This window comes from Gouania willdenowi, chromosome 10, assembly GCF_900634775.1.
Source record: "Gouania willdenowi chromosome 10, fGouWil2.1, whole genome shotgun sequence".
In the NCBI taxonomy this organism is placed as follows: Eukaryota; Metazoa; Chordata; class Actinopteri; order Blenniiformes; family Gobiesocidae; genus Gouania; species Gouania willdenowi.
In genome coordinates, this window is record NC_041053.1 from 40,581,270 (window position 1) to 40,607,349 (window position 26,080).

A 26,080-nucleotide genomic window follows, 5' to 3' on the forward strand; every position below is an offset into this window, starting at 1 on the left:
CAGCATTGTGACAATCACATCTCAGGGTGGACCCACCTGGACCTTCAGCGGCGGGAGAACCCTCACATTGCTCCGTAGCGGTGCGGACAGAGACAGCAGACCACCCTGGTCCACGTGGAAACGTTTGTCCTCGTTGCCACTGACAATGGTGAAGGAAAAGGGGGGACCGTTAGGGGGTGTGTCCTTGTCTGTCACGATCAATCGGAGCAGAGCTGAGCCGACTGCCTCGTCCTCCTGCAGCGAGAAGTTCACACTTTTGAATCATGCTCGCTGTGCTTCTCAGAAACTGGTCCTGGTCTTACCTGCAGCAGCAGACTGTGGTGGACTCTGAAGAAGGTCGGTGGGTTGTCGTTGACGTCGGCGACTGTGATGGTGACGTAAACAGCAGAAGACAGAGAAGGATGGCCTTCATCGGCAGCCAAGACCGTCAGAGCGAAGTGCTGCACCTGAGGGTGAGAGAGACATTCTGTGTGTGTGTGCGTGTGCATGTGCGGGTGCTTGTGCGTGTGCCTGTCTGTCCAACTCACCTCCTCTCGGTTCAGCTCCTGTCTCACTCTGATGTCTCCGCTTCTGGGATCGATGGAGAACATCTGCTGAGGGTCTCCACCGACGATGGAGTATCTGAGCAGGCCGTTAGCTGCACTGTCAGCATCCAACGCTGTGACCTGCAGAGAACCAGACGACAGTGTGTGAGTAGACATCATCACAAAAACTGTCCTCAGAGTGCTTGGGAAACCTTCAGAGAAATCGCCCTCTCTGTCTGTTGTCCTCTTTCCTCTCCTGGACAATAGAGACTAACCAGGACAATGAACTTGGACAGTGACACCTGCTGGTTCATGACCATCACTGGAAACCAAACTAGGAATGCTTTGGTCAAAGTCCAGGACATGATCCTGCTGAAGGAGCCACAGAGGTTCAGCAGGTTCTCTTCCTGCTTTTAATGGAAACCCTCCACTGATACTGATGCAGAGAAGGCGGGGCTGCAGGTCTCCCACCTTCTGTGTCTTCAACCAAGGACACATCTGATCTACACTAGGATGTAGACTGGACCCTCAGTCACAAGTACGATCCCCCTGACACCATGATGGACAACTCTGTGGAGCTCCTGGAGCAGAAGCTTTCTATCCCCGTTTCAGACTGCATCAGATACTTTAAGAATAGCTTTAGCTGTGGAGCTAAATGTCCCTCGGGACAACAAGAACCTGATGTTCTTCATTACTCCTGTACCTGGACAGAGGGACTGCATGCAGTGTCTGAAAGCTGAGGAAGAAAACCTCCACAGCCTGAACCAGCCATTAAGTTCTGTACAACTACATTAAAGAGAACACTGTGAATAAAGAAGCCAGAAGTGTGTGCGTGTGTGTACCTTCAGGACCAGGCTGTCAGGTTTGGAGTCCTCAGGAACTTCTGCTCTGTAGTCATTCTGCTCAAACGTAGGTTTGTTGTCATTGACGTCCGTCACGTTAATGAGAAGCGTGATGATGTCAGAGGACTTCCTGTGGCTTCCCTCCACACAGAGAGAGTACTGCTGAGTCAGCTCAAAGTCCAACAATGAGGACAGAGTCAGCAAACCTGAAGTGAACAGAAGATGTCTGTGATTGACATTAAACTACACGTGACAACATTGGCCTCCAACAATCTCAGCTTTTACAATGTCCTGGCATTACCATAGCAACATGTCACCATAGTAAAGATGTCTGCATTACACACACTCACCTGTCTGAGGCTCTAACAGGAATCGCTGCTCTTCATTTCCTGATAGGATGCTGTAGTGAACAGGCTCCTCCTCTTGTCTTTGATTGGTTATCTCCCTCAGGTGAAACACTTCTGATCCTGGTGCTGAGGACTCGGAGAGCTCCACAGAGACCTCCTCCCTCAGGAACACCGGCTGGTAGTCCTCTAATGAGATTACCTCCACTGTCACCGTGGCTACAGAGGTCAAGTGATGAGGAAGTCCACGGTCGGAGGCCTTGACCTTTAGATCAAAGCTGGGCGGGACCTCAGTGGTCAGAGGTCGCTCCAACCGAAGAACACCTGTGAACTGTTCCAAGGAGAAGAACCCCGGTTCTCCTTCCAGCAGGGAGTACCTGACCTCCGAGTTGATACCTAAAGTCAGAGGTCAGTGGTCAGCATCTTTTGCACCCAATCGCAGCTCCTCACCTGTCCGTGGATGCACACCTGTGTCCGGATCTTTGGCGAACAGCACTGCAACCGGCGTGCGTATGGTGGTGTTGTCGAACACGGTGACATGGTAGCTGTCAGAGGAGAACCTCGGTGGGTTGTCGTTCTCGTCCTGAACCCTCAGCACGATGTCGGCCTGGCAGGAACGCCCGCCCCCATCTGTCGCCTTGGCAACAAGCCGAAACTCCTCGTCCTTCTCACGGTCCAACTGCGCCGACGTGAAGAGCTTACCTGCGGACAAAGACACTCTTTCTATTCTGTCACATACTTCTCCTGCTTTTTCTTAATTTTCTTCCTACCTGTCCTTTGATCCAGTCGGAACTTGTCTCTGTCTGGTCCATGCAGCGTGTAGGAGATCTCTCCGTTAGTCCCTGTGTCAGGATCCGAGGCCGAGACTTGGAGCAAGAAGATGTTTGGAGGAGAATTCTCCACCACATCCTCTGTGTTAACCAGCTAAGACAGAAGGACACTGTTGGGACTCTTAAACACACATTGAGGCGTCTTCAAAGAATGAGTGTGTCCCTCACCTGCTCACACTGTGGACTGTTGTCGTTGACGTCCAACACTTGGACATTTACACGGACCGAAGACTCAAACTTGCCATCGGTGGCCGTCACCCTCAGTTCATATTTCTCTCGTCTCTCTCTGTCCAAACTGTCCTTTAGGATCAGTCCCCACTCGTCCTCCAGCTGCACTACTGCAAACTGTCCCAGTGCGTCTCCATCTGTGGACAAGCCGAAAGAACCTTAAAACATACTCTACTCTTTCTGTCTCTGTCCTCTCTGTGTGTCTCAGACAATACTGACTGTTGGTGTTCTAACACTATGCTTTGACTGTCCTGTGTGTACGTCTCTGTCTCCTATTATTACCTGTTATTGATGTTTGTATGTATTCAGGTTCGTTTTTGTCAAAGGACTGCAGAAGAATGAGCCTTTTGGCTAATGTATGAGTAAACATAATAATAATAATAATTGGACACTAACAAATTCAAACTCACACACCTGTGATGTAACACGTCACCAACCGGTTCTCCAGCATCACGTCTCTATCTGTGGTTGTCATGGTGACGATGGGCTCCAGCGGCAAGCTGTTCTCATGCACCGAGCCACGGTAAACTTCCTCGGAGAAGATCGGTGGGTTGTCATTCTCGTCCATGATCATCACCTCCACCATGACGGTGGAGGACAGCTTTAGCTCGCCACCATGGTCGGTGGCCACCACATTCAACCTGAACACCCGGATGGTCTCGCAGTCGGTCTCCCGTGCCGTAGTGATCCAGCCCGTCTCCCCGTCGATGGTGAACACCTCAGTGATGTCAGACATGTCAGGAAAGGACTCCAGGCTGTAGGTGACTAGACCATTGGTGTCGGAGTCTGGGTCGTTGGCTGTCACCTGAGGTCAGCATAGCATTATTTATACCTGATGTCCAATAGAATCTACATATGCTATTGATTGTAATCAGTTGGTAACTTTTGACGCTCTGACCTATCAGGCAGAGGTGGGAACAAGTCACTGTTTCTAGAGTCTCAAGTAAGTCTCAAGTCGTCACTCAAGCCCCGAGTCAAGTCCCAAGTCACGACAATCAAGTCCAAGTCAAGTCTTGAGTCAAGGCCATTCAAGTCCAAGACACGTCATAAGTCCTTAACTTTAATTTACGTCTTAACAAGTAGAAAGTACATAAAGTACCACAGCTAGTGCAATTTTACAGAACAAGTTTATCTAACTGATATAAACAATGAATTACTTGAACAGAGTACATATTTCTCAACTAATAGTGATTTAATCTGACATAATGCTTTTATAAACTAATCAATCCAGCATCTTTTTAGATTTAAAAAGTTCCTCTGTTAACCAAACAAACAATAATCATACTGGGAAGTAGAACTAGATAATTTTTTTTCCAAATCAATCATTAATGATAGTATAATCATTAAATCCAAAGGACATCCCTCTTTGAATTCTTTGCTAGTGCAGCACATCTCTGCCTAGCTTGATGTTTTGAGCTGCTTCCTGATTGGCTGCTAGTTTGTTTAAAGGTAGACTTGTCTATCAATGTTGGATGGCAGAGTGCCGTCCAGCAGAGGCATTTTTATAAAATCCTATTTCATGGAAGGGCAGGAAGGAAGGAGTCATTTGTTTACAGGTTTAAGTCTAAGTTTGTGGCCATACCAGCCTGTCATTGCCCAATCTAGTTAGATCTCACCCGGGGTTTCCACTGGATACGTCTCCGCTGCGCCACGGCACCGATCCAGTTTTTCACCGCTGTCCGCCGTCCGGTAATCCACACCGGTTGCGTTTTGGTGCGCCGCGGTGCGCTCCGGTTGAACGACTGTGACGTCACGAGACAGAGGAGTTCTCACGATATTTATATAATCGCATGAGAACGCAGTTAAATGTATGTGTTATAAACGCACCAATAAACAGATAAACAGGTCAGTGTTCTTAACGAAGGAGAACAAGAAGGTTGGACTCTCTGGATTTGTCATAGACACATTTTTTATCAACAGCCAACAGAGAAGAGATAAAACTGCACCAGTAAAACATGAACTAAATCAAAGTTGATGCAGTTTACAGTGAGTTACAGTATGAGAGGAATCAATATAGTGGATGTGAATTTGTTTTTGCACATTATGACTTTTGGTGATGTATTTACTTGAAATATAGTCTGAAGTGTTTTATTTTGAAAAGTAACCCGATATTTTATTGCGGAGTACATGCTTAATTTCCTGTTTAGCTTCATTTGCTCTGTGCTGATTGATGTGTCGTGCTCCGGTGTCCGCCAGAAATAGAAGCCCTGCGTATATCTGGCGCAGGGCACCGGACTACTGTACCTGGGAAGGAGTAGACATGCACCGCAGCGGACCCGGTGGAAATTAACACATAGAATAAAGTGGAAACCTATCAGCTCCGGTGAAGCGGCGATGACGTAACGTAGTGGAGCCGCATCCAGTGGAAATTGGGTGTCAGAAGCTAAGCAGGTCTGGGCCTAGTTAGTAGTTGGATGGGAGACCACTGAGAATTCCAGGTGTCACAGTGGGGGACAGTCGCCCCAGTGGTATCTGTCATTGTGTCCTTGGGCAAGACACTTCATCCACAGCATGAATGTATTGTGTGAGTGTTGGTGGTGGTCGGAGGGGCCGATGGCGCACCATGGCAGCCTCGCTTCTGTCAGTTTGCCCCAGGGCAGCTGTGGCTACAATAAAAGTATGGAGTGAAAGAATAATGTCTTAATTCTGTAGAGTGTCTATGATAAAGCGCTATATAAAATCCAATGTATTACTATTATTATGATAAGTCGAGTTGCAAGTCCTTCGTTATTTTGTCAAGTCGAGTCTAAAGTCATTAAATTTGTGGCTTGAGTCCAAGTCATGTAACTCGAGTCTCCACCTCTGCTATCAGGTAATGGCACCTCCCATGGGTGAGGTGAGGTTTTATTCATGTGATGTTTTAAGGTTCTTTGGGGCTGCCTCAGAGTCAGCAGTTGTTGTAAGTTGTTTATTTAGTGAACATATTAATGCTGACTCAGCACTCTGTGAGGTTACAACCACTGGTACAGTAAGGGTGAAGGTGCTGATACACGTGATGCTAACTCCCTTAGCCTGTCAATGTGATTTCCTATTATAGGTTAGCATTAAGCTAACATATGGTCTTGTCATGTGACTTTGATTATTCAAAGGAAGTGTAAACATGTTTAGTTTACACATAACCAAACTGTTCACTATCTGCCAAACTTCGACCAACACGGATTAAAATTCCTCAGTGGAATTGTAGTTGAGGAAATAAAAGCGTGGGTGTATCGGTATAAACATTTTTATGGGACAACAGAAAGTGCTGACAGGGCTAACTAACGCCATCAGTAAGAACAGACAAAGAGTAAGAAATAAAAGTGTGAGTTAAAGCTGGTGTCACAATCAAACAAAAAACAAAACAATGAGAGAGAAGAAAAAGAAGATAAAAAGATTAAAAAAACTATAAAGTGTGAAAACGATTGAATAAACAATAACTCTGAACAATTAAACAATAAGATATGAAAAAAATGACGTTATCAGTGAGTATAAATCATAAAAATCCTGTGTGGTAATTTCCTGTGTGTGAGGGACCAGGGTGTTCAATTGATGCTCTTATTGTTCAGATAAAGACTTGGTGTTAGTTACTTAGTAAATGGCACTGGAAGACGTCTAAGATTCTCTTTAGACGAATCAGTTGTTTTTTCTTTAGGTTGTTTTTCATATGTTGAGTTTCTTTGGGTCAGTAACACACAATCCAATACAGCAGAGCCATGATTCCTTACATTGAAAAAAGCTGAAGCTTTAAATTTCTGATCTCTTTATAATGCAGTGATTCTGATGGTCTTAACTGGACTCTAAAGGTGAATAAATCTGAACAAAGACTGGTAAAAATAATGATTTAAAGAGTCAGTGACAACCCTGATAAAAGTAATGTTTCACTGCTGTAACACACCGCGCCACAACACATGTGAAAGTACAGATTATACACACACTGTGGGAAGAACCTAACAAGGACCTGATGGGACTCACCTGGATGACCGTCGTCCCAGCCGGCAAGTTCTCTGCCAGGAAGGCTCGGTACGGACTGGCATCAAACACTGGCTGGTTGTCGTTCACGTCCCGAACCTGAATCCTGACGGACACCAGGGATGTCACCTCGGTCCCATTGTGGTTCCCCTGTGCAATAACGTCTATCTCGTAGCGCCTGGTGCTCTCGTGGTCGATATTCTTCTGCAGCAGCAATGTGCCGCTCTCTTTGTCCAAACTGAACACTTTGTCCTTGTTGCTCTCCACTGTGTTCCCATTCACCAGCCTGTAGATGACCGGCGTGTCTGCGTTCGCCCGCACTGAGCCAATCTCTGCCCCCACGGGAAGGTCCTCGGCAGCTGAGAAAGTGTAGAGCGGCTCTGAGAACTTGGGCAGAGGAACCTCAGGAGGAACGACTGTCAGCTGGACAGGGACGGTGGCGTTGTTAAACGGGAGGCTCCCGTCCCGAGCTTTGACGTTAAAATTGAGGATTCTGTTCTCCATGCCAACAAGACTTTTATTAACGCTCACAACGCCAGAGGACAAGTTGATCTCGATGATGTCCTCTATGATCTCAGAGGCTTTGTCCACCATGTAGGAGACATCTGCATTTTTGCCATCGTCTGCGTCATAGGCCACAATTTGGATGACAGGCGTGCCCTTGTTCACCGTGGACTGGATAGAAACCTGGTACTCCGAGGCTTTGAACTGTGGCTCATTATCATTCTCATCGGTGAGGATGATTTTGACAGTGCAGAAGGCCACCCTTCCTCCCCCGTCCTTGGCCATTACTTTAATGGCGACGACTCTTTGTGTGGTATTCTCCCGGTCTAGCGACTGAGTAGTGATGATCTGTCCATCTTTGTGGATTTCAAACTTCTCCTTCGCCAGCTTGTTGATGATGGTGTAGTCTACGTTGCCGTACAGCCCATCGTCAGGGTCGATGGCAGCCACGCGTATCACAGGTGTTCCTGCCTTTGCGTTTTCGGCAAGCTCAGCCTCATAGACGCTCTGCTTGAAGTGAGGGCTGTGTCGGTTGCTGTTTATCATGTCAATGTTAACGGGTGCAGTTCTCTGAAACACGCCGTCAGTCACAGCCACTGTCAGGTTATAGTGAGGGTCCAGGTTCCTCCTACACACGTTGGAGAAGGAGATAATCCCTGAGGACTGGTTGATGTGGAAGTAGCGGTCCTCATTGCCTGAGAGGATTTTGTAGCGGAGGTCATTCTGGTCACTGGTATCGGGGTCCGAGGCTTGGATCTTGATTACTATGTGACCACAGTTCGCCAGTTCATCGAGTGTAGCTTCATACTTTGGGCTGAGGAAGTCTGGGGGGTTATCATTGACATCAGTAACATTCACAGAGACAAGGGCCTCGGCACTGAGAGGAACAGACCCATTATCCACTGCTTTGACTTTCAGAATAAAGTCCTTCCTGCTCTCATAGTCCAACACCTGCTGGGTGAATAAAATTCCTGTCAAAGGGTCAATCCCAAAGTAGCCCTCATTGTTTCCAACTATCTGAAAGGTCACATCTTTGTTCCTCCCAGAGTCCTTGTCTGAGGCAGAAAGCTGAAACACTGACGTGCTAACGGGCAGACCTTCTGAGATGTTGGTGCTGTAGGTCAGCTGAGAGAAGACTGGGGCATTATCATTCACATCCTCCACCTCTATTTCCACTGAGGCCTCTGAGAACACTCCAGTCACAGAGTCTGTGGCCCTGACTGTCAAACTGTGTAGAGTTTGGCTCTCGTAGTCCATTGGTTCAACAACAGACAATACGCCAGTTTTGAAATCAAGCTGAAAGTTTTTGGAGGCATTTTCCTCCTGGAGGCTGTAGATGAGCCGGTAACCCTCAGGGTTCCTGGCCTGGACGTGCAGGATGGTGGTGAAGGGAGGTGTGTTTTCAGGGACCTTCAGAGGATAGAGTAAAGTCTGGAAAATCGGATTGGTTCGATTCCTGACTTGAAGACTGAGCTGAGCCTGGATTCTGTGTTTGGGCTTGCCTTCGTCCGTTGCTGACACAGTCAGCACATATTTGTTCAGGGATTCAAAATCCAGAGGTTTCTGAAGGGAAACATCACCTAAACGAGGATCAACTCTGAAAAGGTGAAAGTCCTCCTCCAATGAGTAGATAATGGATCCGTTTTCTTCCAGATCCTTGTCCTCAGCACTAACCTGGAACAGAACATCTCCTGGCTCTGAGTCCTCAGCAATCATCACTGAATATGGCAGATTTACAAACTGTGGTGGGTTGTCATTGACATCCTCAATAAAGACTTTGACCTGGACCGTGGCGGTTCTGGACGGCTCTCTCATGTCCTCGACCTTCACCACCAAGTTGTGAACATTCTGCTCTTCACGATCGAATGGTAAACTGGTGCTTTTCAAAACGCCAGATGTTGGAGAGATGGAGAACCTTCCTGCTGGATTGATGATTGAATACACAAGAGGTTCGTTCAAATAGCATCCTCTGACTTTGAGCACAGCCAGAGTTTGGACAGTCTGCAGGTTCTCAGGGACTCTGGCTGAGTACACTTCCTGCTCAAAGGTGAGATCGCTCATGGTCAGATTAGAGGTGTTCACTCTGACAGTGGCTGAGGCTGTGTACAGGCCATCCGAGGCAGTGACCGTCAGCTTGTAGGAAGACCTGAACTCAGAGTGATTGCTGACTGTGATCAGACCGCTGTCAGGGTGGATAGAGAAGGCATTGTGCACGTTTCCCTCCACAATATCATACGATATTGCAGAGTCTGCATCATGGGCCATTACACGCACCACCTCAGCGTTTTGGACTGACGGGAGAAGGACCGATGGCTCGTAGACGGGCATGGAGAACTTTGGGGGGCAATCATTCAGATCCAGGACTTGAACGGTGACCTTGGCGGGTTCTGCAGCATAAAGCGATGGTACGCCCGAGTCCTTCACCTGCACTGTAAAATGGTACTCAGGTTTGGTTTCAAAATCTACAAGTGACACCAGAGAGAGGGAACCAGTGTTGGAGTCGATCTTGAAGACCTTCAGAGCGTCGGCCTCAAGGATCTGATACGTCAGGACAGAGTTGGAGTCTTGATCCGCATCCGAGGCCTGGACGACCAGCGGTGTGTTTCTCTGCCACATCACCATGCTGTTCTCAGGAGCCGCCTCACTAATGTACCCCGTGTACGCCCCCTGATGGAACATCGGCTCGTTGTCATTCTCATCTTTCACGTAGATGTGGACCAGGGTCCGAGACCAGACGCCCGCCGTGGACGTTGCTGCCACTTTCAGCTTGTAGGATTTCTGCTGCTCATAATCAAGGAGCTTGAGTGTGGAAATCAGCCCAGTGTAAGGGTTGATGTAAAACGTGCCCAGTGGGTCGCCACTCTCTATCCCATAATGCACTGCAGCAGGGCTGGAGACAGAAACTGAGAGCACCGACGTGCCAACGCCACTTGATTCACTGATTTCTGTCAGGTATTCCTCTGAAGGGAAGGCGGGTGGCGTTCGGTCGGAGGTTTGGACATGTACGTGGACAGAACAGATGTCGCTGAGCTGGGGGAAGCCATGATCGGACGCCGTCACCGTGAGGTGGAAGCGGTCCAGAGGCTGCAGGTCCAGTTGCTTAGCAACCACAATGGAGCCGAGCTCAGGGTCAATGGAGAACACACCGTCGATGTTACCTGAAGAACAGAGAAGACGTCAGTTTGTGTGTGCGTGTGCATGTGTGTGTGTGTGTGTTTGGTTTCACCTGAGTGCAGCGTGTATTTAATGTGGGCGTTGCTGCCTTGGTCTTTGTCCAGGGCCGTAACTCTGATTACGGGGGTCCCCGGGGTTGCCAGGTTGGAGACGTTGGCATCGTAGCGAGAGCTTAGGAAGGCGGGGCTGTGGTCGTTACAGTCCTCCACCTGAACCTCCACCTTAGCAAAGTTCCTCTTCACAGGGATCTTCTGATCCCTCACCTGGAACCACATTTATCCATCTGTCATCATCCATCAATCTATCATCCAACTATTCATCTTTCAATCTATTCATCTTTCAATCTATCCATCTAACAGTATCATTGATCCATCATTAATCATCATCCATCCATCATTTATCTGTCATCCATCATTCATCAATTCAACTATCCATCATCCAACATTCATCCATCCATCTTCCATCCATTATTCATTAATTATTCATCCATTGTACCATAATGATGAGTGTGTGTGAGGTTGCCTCCTCGTAGTCCAGTTTCTGGGTCAGAACCAGGACTCCGCTGCGAGGGTGGAGCTGGAAGGATGCGCTGCTGTTAGGATGGATGCTACTGTGGATAGAGAACAACATCTGACTGTGGACATCTGCGTCCGTAGCCGAGACCTGAAGGATGTTGGACCAGGGAGGAGCGTCCTCAGGAACCTGGACCTACATGATCATCATCAACACAATCATCATCATCAACATCTGACTTTATATCAAACCTACTTATTGGAAAAAACTTATATCATATAAAAGCGTTAAGCTAACCACTAGAGACACAGCCCTAAACCTAAAGATAGAAAGTAAAAACTTAAATTGTCGAGTAGAACACTAACATCACATTCAATCACAATCCGGGTGATGCCCAGACTGGCACGGTTGTGGTTAACGTGCAGCCTCATCTCCGCCTTCTGACCCCTCTCATTCGACCGACCACGCCCTCATTCCATCTACACGTAGTCCTCTAACAGATGCTCTCCACACAGACAAAGTAGAGACCTCTGACCTCTGTAACATTCCCACCACACCGCTTACACACTATTTACACTGATGTTCAAGTCCCATACTAATTCCACTCGCACATAGTTTAGCACGCTGGAGTTGGCAGTTCCTGATCTGTGGCTCCCAGTATAACTAGTCTCTGATGTTCTTGTTCTGTTCTCCTCTTTCTGTCCACCATCCCAACCAGTCAGGGAAGACGTTCGCCACCTCTGAGCCTGGTTCTAACACATTTCTTCCTGTTCGAAGGGAGTCGTTCCTCTCCACCTTTGTTGATGCTGCTCATGTGGAATTGTTGGTTGTTTTTCATTATTTATTTCATATTTTGCGACAAATGCTACGAGATGACTACTGTTCTAATTAGCACTATATAAATAAAGTTGAATTGAATCATCTTCATCATTACCTGGTACAGCGTCTTCAGGAAAACGGGCCGATGTTCGTTCATGTCAAGCACTCGGATGTAGGCCTGAGGAGAGGTGGAGAGGACAAAGTAAGGACAATCATCCTTCCTCAGTGTATAATAACACTGTATCCTGATGTGTGTGCTGACTTCTGACCTGTGTGGTGGCGCTGTGGTATCCATCACTGACGAGCACTGTCAGGGTGTAGTTGTTGTGCCGAGTGGCGTTCAGTCGTCGAGCGATGGACAGAGTTCCTGATTCACGCCCGATGTCAAAGTCTCTGTCTGCATCCCCGTCTGACAAAGGATCCATTGAATTACTGCTTCATTAACAGGCTACTGGTTCATTAATAGGGGTGTGCATTGCCATGAATCTGACAATACGTTACGATTCACAGTTTGCATGTCACAATACGATATATCCCAATCCTAATCAATACGATATACTGTACATCGTGATAAATTAGGTTATCAATCATTACAAATTTCACCTTTACAAGTACACAGTAATATGAAATACAATATATATTTCATTTATTTTAAACTTGTGAGAACAAGTTAATAGTAACTAACTGTAATCCAAGCACCAATATCAAAAACAAGTGGTGTGTTTATCAAACGGTCAATTTACATTTTGTTTTTACAACCAATTCTGATTCTGTTAAGTTCTTAAATTCTTTTTTTTTTATAATTAACCACATGCATCTATAAAAGTGCCCAGTATGTGTGATGAAAATAAAGTGAGGTAGTTTAACTGACACCTAGTAACCAGGTGTTTATGTGCTATGCACATGTTAGTGCAAACTAATGTTTCTCGTTAAAAAACATGATTAAAAGAATTAATTTGGACATTTTTTTGATCGATACGATTATCACGTGGTAAAATATTGCGATATATCGCAGAATCAATTTTTTCTTACACCCTTATTCATTAACAGACCAAGTACTGGTTCATTAACAGACTAATTTCTGGTTCATAAGGTCATTTTGCGGGTTTTTAATTAGTACCATGCCATTGACCTGTAGTTTGTCTCCTGGATTTTTGCCCTTTAAACTCTCTTGGACTCACCAACGATGTGAAACCATCTTTGTCGGTGCGTCTCCGTGGAAATAATCCCCACCATGTGAGTGACAGGCTCTGTTTCCATGACAGCAAACGTAAAGAGTGGATCCGCAAACGTGATGGGCTCTGGGCTCGGCAGTGGCCGGTCGATCCACTGGACATCAAGCCGAGCCGTCGAGGAACGTGACGGACGGCCCCCGTCTGTGGCTCTAACCTGAAACCAATGAAGAAAACTTACTGTGTGATGAAGGGAAGAAGAAACTTTGTGAACTTTGCAGGACATGTACGTCGATGTCTGTTTTGACGTAGTTACACCACACTAACACTAGAGGATGACAAGGCTGTGGAGATTGTTTGATGTCACTGCGACAAAGGATTAAAAACTTTTTAAAGAATTATGCAGTTTATGTTAACATTATATAAAATATATAAAAACGTCATAGACTTTACAAAGCATGAAGCTTTGTGTAACCATGGGAACACTTCAATATTTCATGAATTTGGGTGAAGTTTATCAAACTGACGCACTGGGATTTATTTTGTACAGTTTTTCTGTCTGCGTTGCTGAAGTTACACCACATAAACACTAGATAGCGTTGTTTCTCATTTGATATCTCTGTGATGTCGGTAACGTACAGTGAGGATTGTGTAATTTCCGGCATGGAACTCTCCGTGTGACGTCACCACGCCTGTCAGCGCGTCGATCTCGAACTGTCCATCTCCATCCTGTAGTTTGTACTTCACTGCCGCGTTCACACCATCGTCCTCATCACGGGCAACCATCCTGCACACCTCCTGCGGCCCAGCATGCTGCGACTGCTCCAGCAGCTTCACGTGAAAGAGTTTGTCAGTAAATTTTGGTTTGTTGTCGTTGATGTCTAGGACACGGATGATGACAGTGGCCGTGGAGCGAAGAGGCGGAGAACCATTATCAGACACAACGACCTGGAACAGCAAAACGCAACAGGTTGGCTACAGGGTTCAAAGTACTTAATATTGGCTTTAAAGAGAGAAATTGGGAGGAGGGTAGGGTTGGGGTAATGTCATTTAAAAAGTAGGAACAATTATTTTGATTTGGCAAGTAATTGTCTTGACGTGATGTAGTCAAATTGGCAAAAATAAGCATAAAATATGGTGAAAAGAGATTCAAGTGACAATAATGACTCAACATATGCAACTAATTTGGGAAAAGTGGTGGAAAGGATTTATAAGTGCCAAAAATGTCTTTAAAGTGGAAAAAATTTGCAGAAAAGGCATTGAAATATGATTGATGAAGTGTCAGAAATGGGAATAATGTAGCAAAAAATGCATTATAATGTGCAAAATTTTTCAGAAAATAGTCTTAGCTACTCAAAGACTTCTGGTGACCCCCTCCCAGTGTTCTGCGACCCCAAATGGAGTCCTAACCCTAAGGTTGAGAACACTTGCTTTAAAGGGTAAGGTAATATTAGTGTTATAATAATGAACCATCTTAATATAAATAAACGTCAATGTTACCAACAGATGAAACCATTTCCTGTTTTAGAAAAGGAAACAAATGCTTCACCTCAAGAGTGTGTTCAGGTTTATCCTCACGATCCAAAGCGGCCTTAGTGCCTAAAACACCTGTGAACACACACACACACACACACACACACACACACACACACACACACACACAAACACACACACAGTATTAGTTGTTGATTCCTTTACAAACACACGTGTGTTACGACTTGTTTAGTGCCTCAGCAGCAGCAATAACACAACTGAGCAAACACACAAACTGTTTGTGTAACAAACCCCCTGTTGGGCGGTAACAACACCCACTGTGTATTTAGTCATTAGTGTCAAACTATCGTGAGTTTTCCCACACACACACACACACACTCACACACACTCAGGGGCGAGTGCAGGCGTGTTGTCATGGCCGATCAAAGTCTTAAGTAAAACTGATTTTAAACTGAGTTTAACACTAACAGCAAAACAAATAAACCACTCAGACTTGAACTATTACTAACTGACTAACTACTAACTGACTAACTACTAACTGACTAACTACTGACTGACTAACTACCGAGTGCTGGTTGTTGTAGTAAACACTTGTCTGAGGATTTCCAGTGAACTCTGATCCAGTTTCTCAGCGACATGTTCAGATCTGAGCTCAATGACACGCCTCACTGGGATGGTTTTAACACGCACGCGCACGCACGCACACACACACACACACTGAAAATCTTGTGGGAAATAACATTTTGTCACGTTTTACTGCCACACATTAAAGGTTGGATCGAAACAATTGCTCCAGATTTCTACTGGATGAGTAACTGCTGCGTAATAGAAACAATTCCATTAAAGTTAATGGCTGTGTTCACACTCCGTACCACACACTAGAAACTCAGTAAGTACGTACTGTCTACTATATACTTTTAGTATGGTTAGAATGCTGAGTGTTCCCACTGAAGTATACTTCCAAATTTCCCAAGATGCATTTGGAACCTACAGCATTAAAAACCTGAATCACACTGAGGCTAAATATCTCTGTTGATTCTCCACCTTTACTTTGAAAGTTCTGAAAACATTTGAAGTGAGAAAGTGACCAAGTAGAATATCAACATGTGCTCATTTGATCCATAAAACTTGTGGAAAACACATTTCATGCCAACATTTCAGAGATTTTCAGAGACCCTCCATTGTGTTACTGACTAAACTTCCTGTTAACTCTTATTTTCAAAAGGGTTAAAAAAAAAAGAAGAAACTAATGGAAGACAAAAATAAATCTTTTTTATTTTGAGAAGGGAATGTTTGATTCTTAGTTTGAAGCTGGTCACAGGTCCATTTTACATTCAGCTCCTAATGCATCATGGGACGGTTGAGTATGACCTGACTTTAGGTCATTTGTGCCCTAGGCAAGTCTATACACAGTGTGTACACATTATTATTTATTTTAAATATCAAAACAAAATGATACAATTCCGCGACACAACATACCATTGAAAAAAATCCAAGCATTTAGAATAATGCACTATAATACAATATAACACCTACAGGTATAGCGCAAATGTTTCTAGGGAACAATAACAAAAATGGTGCAAAATCCAAAAGCAATGCAAAACAGTGCAATCAAAAGTTAAAATAAAATATTAAAGTACAAAGACATTTCTGCTTTCCTGTTTGGTTTTACTCGTCAATAACACAAATCTTAAAACCAAAGAACACAATGTGCAAACAACACAATAGAATTGTAAAGAATAGAACAAGAATTCAAATAAAATTAGAATAAATATGGGCAGAAGATTAGCAGGTATAGTTACAGATTTTTTATATTAATATTCATTTAAAAGAAAACATGTACAGTGATTGTAAAGGGTGTGTTTCAAGCTTATTATACCTTTTTAAATCATTGTTTTTTTTAAAAAATGTTGCCTGTCGGGAAGGCCAGCCCAATGACTAGTTTAGTATCCATCCGGATATTTCCTGTTTAACCGCTCTGGGATCCGTCGGCTTCATCATCAAACATTTTAAAAATAAAGACTTGAAATATTTCACTCTATGTGTCCGGAGTCTATATCATAGATGGGTTTCACTTTCTGAAAGGAGTGACAGAAAATATAGAACTTTGTCATGAGCATGTGTTTGTTTCTTATAATCAGAATAGATGCTTCAGTAGCCATGTGTTTGTCTTCAACCTGCAGTTTATTGGTCCAAACCAATAACAAGAGTTTGAATCAGCTGTGGATTTGACACAAACACAGACGCTGCTCTGCACTAAAACAGGACGTTTTAAAACCTCCGATACTTTGAAGCATGGAGTTCTTTTTTTATCACTCCAACTAAAGTATTTGAAAAATAAAAAAATTAAATCTTGATTTTCTCATAAAATGAAGGTTCGACCAGTGTCCAGTGCCTCAACTGTAGGCGAGGACACAACAGCCTATCTGTGCTCTAGTTATCTGTTCTGTGGTTTGTTCACTCACCCGTCTTTGGCTCCACAGTGAACTGGGAACGATGACTATGGTGGATGTGGAAGGACAGTCGTCCCTCGGAGGACGTGTCCTTGTCAGAGGCCTGCAGCTGGAGCAAAGAAGGGACACTGTCCTGCTCCTCTGAGACAGACCCGAAGTAGAGCGGCTGGGAAAACTGCGGGACGTTATCGTTCACGTCCAGGACCTCAAGGAAGACGTGTGTCCAGGACAGCAGAGGCTTTGTCCCCAGGTCAGAGACACAGACGGAGAGCCAGTAGTGAGGGACAAGTTCACGGTCCAACGTCTCCAACGTACGAATGACCCCTGATCAGAGACACAGAACAGACAAGTGAGTGAGTCCATTCAGGCTAGGATTAGTTCATCCATTGATTAATTTAGGGTTAGCTTGTCCATCAGCAGGGCTTTTAATGATGTAGGACATACATTTGTTATCAGTTAGTGTTAGTGGTTAGCATTGGTTAGCATTTAGTGATTAGCATTGGTTGACAGTTAGAATCAGCGGGTTAGCAATAGTTAGCACTAAGTGATTAGTATTGGTTAAAAGTTCATGTCAGTGATTAGTATTAGTTAGCACTTAGTGGTTAGCATTGGTTAGCAGTTAGTGTTGGTGGTTAGCATTGGTTAGCAGTTAGTATCAGTGCTTAGCATTGGTTAGCTGTTGGTTTCAATGATTAGCATTGGTTAGTAGGTATTGTTAGTGTTTAGAATTGGTTAGTTTTTAGTCAGTGTTTAGAGTTGGTTAGCATTGGTTAGTAGTTATTGTCAGTGTATAGCATTGGTTAGCAGTTAGTGTTAGTGGTTGGTAGTAGTTAGTCAGTGAACGGTTAGCACTGGTGAGTAATTAGTCAGTGGTTAGCATTGTTTAGCAGGGAAGAGGTAAGATGTAACATGTATCTTTGAACCTTCAGTGAAATGAAGGGGAGTCAGGACTGTAGTACAGGATGTGTGTACGTTCAGAGATCTGTATAAAGTCCTTCAGGAGCTGCTTTGGTTTGTCTTTCTTTAGCTAAAGCTGAGCAGCTGTTTGAGGAGCTTCCTGCTTGACTCAGAGCACCTCAGGACTCCTAAAGCCTTAGAGAGCTGAGCGGCTTCCTGGTTTTATCTGTTGCAGGAATGCAGCTCCTCACGCTGCAGGCAGAACAGCTCACCTCCATGAAACCTCCCCCAAACACCTCGAGGACGCGTCCCTCACGAGTCCCGACGCGTCCACAGATCAGAGGAGGAAATGTCAGGCTGTAAACACCCTGTGAGACAAGCCTGACACTGGAGCCCTGAACACACCATCAGTCCACCATGATGGGCATTCAGGGACTTTTGAACATCTGAAAGTATCAGTGTTTAAGCCCAGATCACAATACTGACAGTCCCTGAACACCCCACACTGTGATTCCAGATGAGAACATGAATTTGTTTAATTTTAGTTTATACTGTAGCTTCATAGGATTGAATGGAGCACTGGGGTAAAATGTCAGTGTTTACTGATGCTTATCTCATTGTAGCTCTGGTTTAGAGATGTGTTTGATTTTGATTTTTCAGGATAAAATGTGAGAGAATGTGTGGCATTATTGAAAGGATCCTTCAAACTCTGGAGCTCATAATTGAGCTATATTTACTGGATTTGCTGGAGGCTGGTTATGAATGGGTGGAATAATGTCTCTCACCTGTTTTCTCATCAATGGCGAACACTCCAAGCCCCGAGCCATCGTGGATTCGGTAGCGGACATCTCCGTCTCTTCCCTTGTCCTCGTCTGAAGCAGTGAGTGTAACAACAGACGTTCCTGCTGGCATGTTCTCCATCACCGCAGCCTCGTACACAAGCTCTGAGAAGGTGGGAGTATACAAGTTCTCGTTGACATCCAGGACCTGGATTTGCAGGAAGCAGGAGGAGGAGAGCGAGCGAGGCAGGCCGTGGTCCACCGCCCACACCGTAAGGTTATAGGACGAACTCTTCTCAAAGTCCAAGTCCTTCTCCAGGGTCAGAGCTCCTGTGGACGAGTCTAGGTGGAATGTTCCACTCTCTGTGTTCTTCAGCTTGTAGCTGACCATCCCTCCCCCACCCAGGTCCATATCCACAGTCTCCACCCACACCAGCAGGGTTCCGACAGGGACGTCCTCTGGGACCTTTACTGTGTAGATCTGTGGGAGGAACTTTGGTGGGTTGTCGTTGATGTCTTTCACCACCACAACGAGGTCAGTGATGGAGAAAGACTGGTCCGGAGCTTCCTGGTCTCTGGCTTGGATTCGTACGTCATGTCTGTGTGAACGTTCTCGGTCCAGTCGGGATGTTAACCTCATGTTTCCTGTGTCTGGGTCCAGCCTGAACATGTCGGTGGAAGTCAGCAGAGAGTATTGGATGTTACTGCCGGGGTCCGAGTCCACAGCTTGAGCTTTAAACACCACAGAGTCCAGCTCCATGTCCTCAGGAATGTGGAGGACGTACCTGGGCTGACCAAAGACTGGTCGGTTGTCATTGACGTCTAAGATGTTGACAGTGATGAGCTTCCATGCAGAAGTTTGTGGGACTCCCAGGTCGTAAACAGTGATGTTGAGGATGTACAACTCTTTGGACTCTCGATCCAAAGTGCAGACCAGCTGAAGATCTCCGGAGAACAAGTCAATGTAGAAACAACCGTCTTCATTCCCTCCTGAGATGGAATACACCAGCTTTCCATTAAAACCAGAATCTCCGTCTGAGGCCTTAACCTGAAGGATGAGTGAGTTTAGCTGGTGGTCCTCAGAAAGGTTTATTGAAGAGACAATGTTCCGGTCGAATGCTGGAACATGGCGGTTAGTGATGTGAATGTCTGAGAATGTTTCTTCCTCCTGATTGGTTAACACAGGCCTGATTGAATTGATCAGTTTGTCGTTGAGCTCTTTGATGATTCCTGTCTCCTTGCACTGAACAACAGACTCATCTCCTGTGTTAGTGACTGTTACTCTGACCACCAAAACCTCGGAGCGGTGCTCTCCGTCAGAAGCCGTCACTTCCAGAGTGAATGAACCCACACTCACAGGGATCGCCTCATGAAGAACCAAAGCTCCAGAGACGGGGTTCATCCTGAACACTTGGAGCTCATTCCCGGCCTCGATTTTGTACCTGAGCTGCTGTAGCTCATCCCGGTCGATAGCGGACAGGTTGAGGATGGCGTGTCCTTTTGGCAGGTCAGGTTGCACTGTCAGATTACAGTCCACGTACTCAAACAGTGGCACATTGTCATTGACGTTGTTCATGGTGATGGTGACAGCACACTCACTGGCCCGACTGAAGGGGCGACCGCTGTCTGACGCCCAAACCCTCAGGTGGTACCACCTGTTCATCAACTCGTAGTCCAGGTGCTGGGAAGTGGAGATGACACCTGTGAAGGCGTCTATGATGAAAGGCACGGCTCCAGAGTTTGCAATGGCATAGGTCAAAAAGCCGTTCTCTGCCGAGTCTCTGTCTGAAGCCGTTACCTTCAGAACGCTGCTGCCAACTGGGACGTTCTCATCCACTGAGGCATCATAGGAAGGCTGGGAGAACCGCGGACTGTTGTCGTTCTCATCTTGGATGTGCACCACCACGTGAGTCTCTGCCTCCTCATGATTGGCCACTACATCAAACTCAAAACGACGCTGCTTAGCCTCATAGTCAAACTTCCGTGTGGTGACAATAATTCCAGTCCTGGGGTTTATCTTGAAACCAGAGCGGTGCCGATAATTTCTGATGGAGAAGGAGATGTTCTGAAGAGCCGAGGTGAGAGAGACTTTTAGCACGTAAGTGTGAACAGGAGAAAACTCGCTCAGGTTCACTGTGTAGGTGTCTTCAGTGAAGGCCAGCGGGCTAAAGTGAGACGCTGGTATGTGGATGAGTGTAACTGGAGACAGGAGTGAGGGAGAGCTGCTGTCCGAGGCCTGCAGGGAGAGATTCAGCCCAGAGGGACACTGAGACCAGTTAATCCTCTTAGTGGAGATGACCTGGAAGTTAGTGCCCAGCTTCACTGAGGGGACCACCTCAAAACTGTTGTGGGAATCTCCTCCCACCACGCGCAAAGATTGAACTGGTTTTAACCCGGCCACCACGTGAACATCTATGGTTACTTTGCCATCATAGGACACCATGACTTTAGGGCTTGGTGCAATGACTGGAAACTTTGTGGACATCTTTTGGACGTTCACTCGAACCTTAGCTAGGTTCCCAAACTTCTGGACACCTGATATCTTCTTTGCTCGGTCCTCTGCTAAGACAGTGAGCTCGTACGTGTGAGCGCGGCTGTGGTTGAGTGTCTTTGCAAGACTGATCATTCCTGTGAAGGGATCCACCACGAAGGGATGAGCTCTGCTAGTGAAGGAGTAGTAAAAGTCAGCGTTGCTTCCAATGTCTGCGTCCGTGGCCGTGACCTTTAATACACTAGACCGGAGTGGCAAGTCCTCCCTGACAGATTGACCATAGGAGGCGGGGAAGAAGAGAGGCTTCAGGTCGTTGGTGTCCATCACCTGGATGTAGACATTGGTCTTGGCCTGAAGGTGGGAGTGTGTTTCCTCGGCCTTCACTGTAAGCATGTAGGAGTCTCTCACCTCTCTGTTGAGGAGAGCTGAGTTACCGCTGCGGGTTTTGATCCGCAGGAAGCAGAAGTCTCCAACTCGTAACGCATCTGCCTGAAAGAACTCATCCACGTCTCCCAGAAGGATCTCATAGGTAACCTCCCACAGAATGTCAATCAGCTCCACACCCATCCAGACCGATGAGGACACGTAGGTCCGAGGAGCAGAGTTCTCATTGATGGTGGCATTGTAGAGAGGCTGAGTGAACCTGAGGGGGGCGCTGTCCTTCAGGTTTTCAATGATGCTTTGAGAGAGGGACACGAGGAAGAAACCAAGGAGCAGCAGCAGACCTTTGGACCTCATCTTCAGCTCCATCAAGTCCTGCAGGAGCAGAGAGAGATGGTCAGGAAAACTGTTCTTTAAACAACCACACACACACTCACACACACGGTCTTTAGTGTTAAACTGAAGGTGTTAAGGCGTTGCTCATCAAAGGGTCAAAACACCCGTTGTGTCTCTGGACTTTTATCAGTGTCCCTCCTAGGGTTAGGCATTAAATATTCAGTATCAATTGGTGCCAGGACTAACTTTCTGATTCTCCCGGAATCATTCAGACTTTGAAATTCCGCTTCCTACTTTCAGTCCACCGACTGGAAGAAGAAGCCGCCAAATACCAACGAAGAACTGTAAGTGTATGCATTACAGGGCAACCATGGACAGTGTGCGGCAGCGGTCTAAAGTATGTCTTCACTTTAGTAAAAACAACAACTTGGCTCAGTGCAACACTTGTAAAAAGATTATATAATGCACAGGAGGTAGCACAACAAACATGATCATTGTACATTCTATCTGCAATGGACTGACGCTCTCTCCAGGGTGAACCCATGCTGGAGCTAGGCACCAGCAGACCTCTGCCACCCTGTAAGAAAGAACAAGCGGGTCTGAAACGGGATGAATGGATGGATGTACATTGTATACACGTTTATATACATGTATATACACACAATATACATTGTATACCATACATATGTACAATGTACAATTTCCTCTTAAAACAATTGGAATCAGGAATTGTTAGGAATCAAATGGAAACAGAGAACCACAATCTTTCATATTCAAACGATGCCCAACCCAAGTCCATCGTCTTTTATATTTCTATATGAACTATTCTCTACCCTCTTCCTGTCTGTTGCTGCCTCTGGTCTGTAACGTGTCTGTAGTTGCTGCTCTGTGTACCTTTGCATCGCCCTCGGCTCCATATGAAGTCTTTTGATTCTTTTACTTGTTCTGAAGGCAAACAAGTAAACTCTGCTGAGAGCCTTGTCTGTCCATTGTTCCTCTGGGCCTCCTGTCGTGACAAGTCCTCACAGAAACCATCATCATTTCTTCAGTGTTACCTCTCAATTCACCATTTACACAGCACAAGATCCACTGAACTTTAGTTAGGGAACATGGTGCTAGGAGGCAGAGTACAAGGTGTACACATGTTCATTGGATCTGATCACGGCTGCTGCGTCAGTGTCTCACGGACGCTACAGACGCAGTGTTTTCATAGTTTCAGACTCTTTGATGTCAAGGGTCTACGGGTGATTTTGATGAACATCTGATCCTTGTGTTCTCCCACTGAGACACAGAAGATAAAGCCATGGACTGGTTCTTGTGACTACAGAGAGGAGCAGAGCCAGTTAGCAGCGCACACACACACACACACACTGGCTCTGACCGTGTGTCATGGGGATGCGGGATAAACCTGCAGCCACATGTTGAGGATCACATTTCGAAATCAACAAAGAACAAGTGTGTGTGTGTGTGTGTGTGTGTGTGTGTGTGTGTGTGTGTGTGTGTGTGTGTGTGTGTGTGTGTGTGTGTGTGACTCAGCATTGATTCACTGGGCTGTCTGAACCTGCAACAAACCCCCTGAAATATTTTTTAATAAAACCTGGCACACACACACACACACACAGTGTAACTTTCCCTCAGGGATGAATTAAGTATTTCTTTGTGGACCTCACTGAAGGTGGATCTAAGTATGTTGCTAATAGTTTTGGTGTCTAATTAATGGTGCAGTTTCTGATGTGTAGTTCCTAGTGTAGTTTCTGATGTGTAGTTCCTAGTGTAGTTTCTGATGTGTAGTTCCTAGTGTAGTTTCTGATGTGTAGTTCCTGGTGTAGTTTCTGATGTGTAGTTCCTGGTGTAGTTTCTGATGTGTAGTTCCTAGTGTAGTTTCTGATGTGTAGTTCCTGGTGTAGTTTCTGATGTGTAGTTCCTGGTGTAGTTTCTGATGTGTAGTTCCTGGTGTAGTTTCTGATGTGTAGTTCCTAGTGTAGTTTCTGATGTGTAGTTCCTAGTGTAGTTTCTGATGTGTAGTTCCTAGTGTAGTTTCTGATGTGTAGTTCCTGTTGTAGTTTCTGATGTGTAGTTCCTAGTGTAGTTTCTGATGTGTAGTTCCTGGTGTAGTTTCTGATGTGTAGTTCCTGGTGTAGTTTCTGATGTGTAGTTCCTGGTGTAGTTTCTGATGTGTAGTTCCTAGTGTAGTTTCTGATGTGTAGTTCCTGGTGTAGTTTCTGATGTGTAGTTCCTAGTGTAGTTTCTGATGTGTAGTTCCTAGTGTAGTTTCTGATGTGTAGTTCCTGTTGTAGTTTCTGATGTGTAGTTCCTAGTGTAGTTTCTGATGTGTAGTTCCTGGTGTAGTTTCTGATGTGTAGTTCCTGGTGTAGTTTCTGATGTGTAGTTCCTGGTGTAGTTTCTGAGGTGTAGTTCCTAGTGTAGTTTCTGATGTGTAGTTCCTAGTGTAGTTTCTGATGTGTAGTTCCTGGTGTAGTTTCTGATGTGTAGTTCCTGGAGTAGTTTCTGATGTGTAGTTCCTGGTGTAGTTTCTGATGTGTAGTTCCTGGAGTATGGATCCGGCTTTGGTTTGTTACATTTGTGTTGAATACTTTGAAATAGTAAACTGAGTTTCATTAATTACAGCTGAACCTCAGATACTGTTTAATGCAGAAGGGTTAGCATTCATGTATTGTTAGCATTAGCCTGGGGTCAGCATGAGCCACAGCTAAAAGCACCCGTCAGTCAGAGCCTCAGCACATTGCCATTGGCCGTCGCTGCATGGTGCACCATTAGTAGCTTCTCAGAGCTACTAATGGTTCCCTGTCAGAGGACATCCACGTGTCCTCAGTCACGTCTAATGAAGGACTCATGGCGTTTGGACACACCATAAGGCAGGGGTGTCCAAACGTGGTTCTCGAGGGCCGGTAGTCCACCAGGTTTTCAATGTGTCCCTGCTCAAACACAGCTGAGAGGCTAGTTAGCAGTCTTTCTGCTTAGCTGCTTCTGGATTTTAGAAGTGTTGGAGCATGGAGACATTGAAAACCTGGTGGACTTCTGGTCCTCGAGAACCACCCATGCCTTATGGTGTGTATGTTTCCTGTTCGTGGCTTCTTGGCACCAAAACAAGAAATGGAAGTTTTCAGAGGAGGCTGAGCCACTCCCCAGGCTCAATCCAATGTGGGCCATCAGTGCCCACATTGGATTGTCACACAGGGACCAGTACGATCCCCCTAACACCATGATGGAGGACTCTGTGGAGCTCCTGGAGGAAAATCTTTTTTTTTTTTTTTTAGATATGTTTATTCATTTTTCCTTTTTTTCTACAAAACCAAGCACAAACAATAAACAGAATTAACAAGTACAAAAGACAGGTCAACAACAAGCTGGGACCAAAATAAATCAAGCAGTAAATAATTCCAGACATTAAACAGGAGTTTGGTATAAGGCAATTTACTTATTGCATTGGGAGCATAGTAAGAAAACATCTTTATACAAATGCCCTGGACATTATAGCAGATATGTTTGCATCAGTATAGTCCAGTATAGTCTCCAGATTATATCTTCTATCTTTGAGTGCAGGAGGCAGGTGAGAAAGTCCATGGGTATATATTCAATTACAGTCCTGTCCCACAATCCCACAACTGAGGGGGCTTTAGCTGTGGAGCTAAATGTCCCTCAGGACAGCAAGGCTACATTAGCATGAGGCCACAGTGTTAGACCTGGCCAGTTGGACCTTAGATCAATCCAACACTTTAGGGATAAAGTGTAGCGAGGCCTTTTCCTCCAACATCAGTGCCTGACCTCCTCATAGCTTACAGAATGAAATAATGAAACATGACAGGAAGTTGTCAGAGAGACTCGATCCAATGTTGACATGTTAGTGAGGAATGGTTGAAGGTTTCAGCATGAAGATCTAAACACAGTTAGCAATGAGCAGGTGTTTCCACATGGACACACACACATCCATCACACAAGCTGCTACACAACGCTGTGACACACACGAGTGCCCGCCCCCTGCATCTCCCTCACAGCTGACTGGTCAGCAGGAGAGCTAGTCCCAGGTGTGGGCGGAGCTTTAAGCGACATGCATCAACATGTGAAGCTCCAACTGTCAGTGTGTGTGTGTGCGTGTGTGCGTTCTCACCTCAGCTCCGATCAGTCGACTCCTCTGTATCAACGTGTGTGTTGGATCTTTCACTCCTCACAAGATCTGAACACCTTCAGGCTGAAGGTCCAAAGTGGCTCCATCATGCCGTCCGTCAGCAGGAAAAAGTCCAACACACGCACACACACACACACACACATACACTTACACACACATACATGCTGCAGAGGTGTGTGTGTGAGTCACTGCCCTTCCAAGGAT

General features: G+C 45.6%; 1 protein-coding gene across 3 annotated transcripts in view; it reads right to left on the bottom strand.

Moving 5' to 3' along the window:
* Positions 1–26,080, bottom strand: part of fat2 (FAT atypical cadherin 2) — a 30,519-nt gene extending 4,439 nt beyond the window's left edge. The window contains exons 1-20 of one of the 3 annotated variants that reach the window (XM_028460167.1): positions 25,859–26,080; positions 18,528–21,768; positions 16,858–17,169; positions 14,448–14,506; positions 13,538–13,846; positions 12,908–13,115; positions 11,996–12,135; positions 11,842–11,904; positions 10,890–11,102; positions 10,447–10,657; positions 6,720–10,378; positions 3,183–3,573; positions 2,709–2,905; positions 2,481–2,634; positions 2,179–2,412; positions 1,717–2,106; positions 1,367–1,572; positions 528–665; positions 303–446; positions 33–234 (exon numbers count right to left, since the gene is read on the bottom strand). In XM_028460167.1, the coding sequence (XP_028315968.1) occupies positions 33–234; positions 303–446; positions 528–665; positions 1,367–1,572; positions 1,717–2,106; positions 2,179–2,412; positions 2,481–2,634; positions 2,709–2,905; positions 3,183–3,573; positions 6,720–10,378; positions 10,447–10,657; positions 10,890–11,102; positions 11,842–11,904; positions 11,996–12,135; positions 12,908–13,115; positions 13,538–13,846; positions 14,448–14,506; positions 16,858–17,169; positions 18,528–21,762 (10,465 nt within the window). In that variant the 5' untranslated portion in view covers positions 21,763–21,768; positions 25,859–26,080. Of the gene's footprint in view, positions 1–32; positions 235–302; positions 666–1,366; positions 1,573–1,716; positions 2,107–2,178; positions 2,413–2,480; positions 2,635–2,708; positions 2,906–3,182; positions 3,574–6,719; positions 10,379–10,446; positions 10,658–10,889; positions 11,103–11,841; positions 11,905–11,995; positions 12,136–12,907; positions 13,116–13,537; positions 13,847–14,447; positions 14,507–16,857; positions 17,170–18,527; positions 21,769–25,858 lie in introns of all 3 variants that reach the window. The other 2 variants (XM_028460166.1, XM_028460165.1) reach the window with 2 other exon arrangements.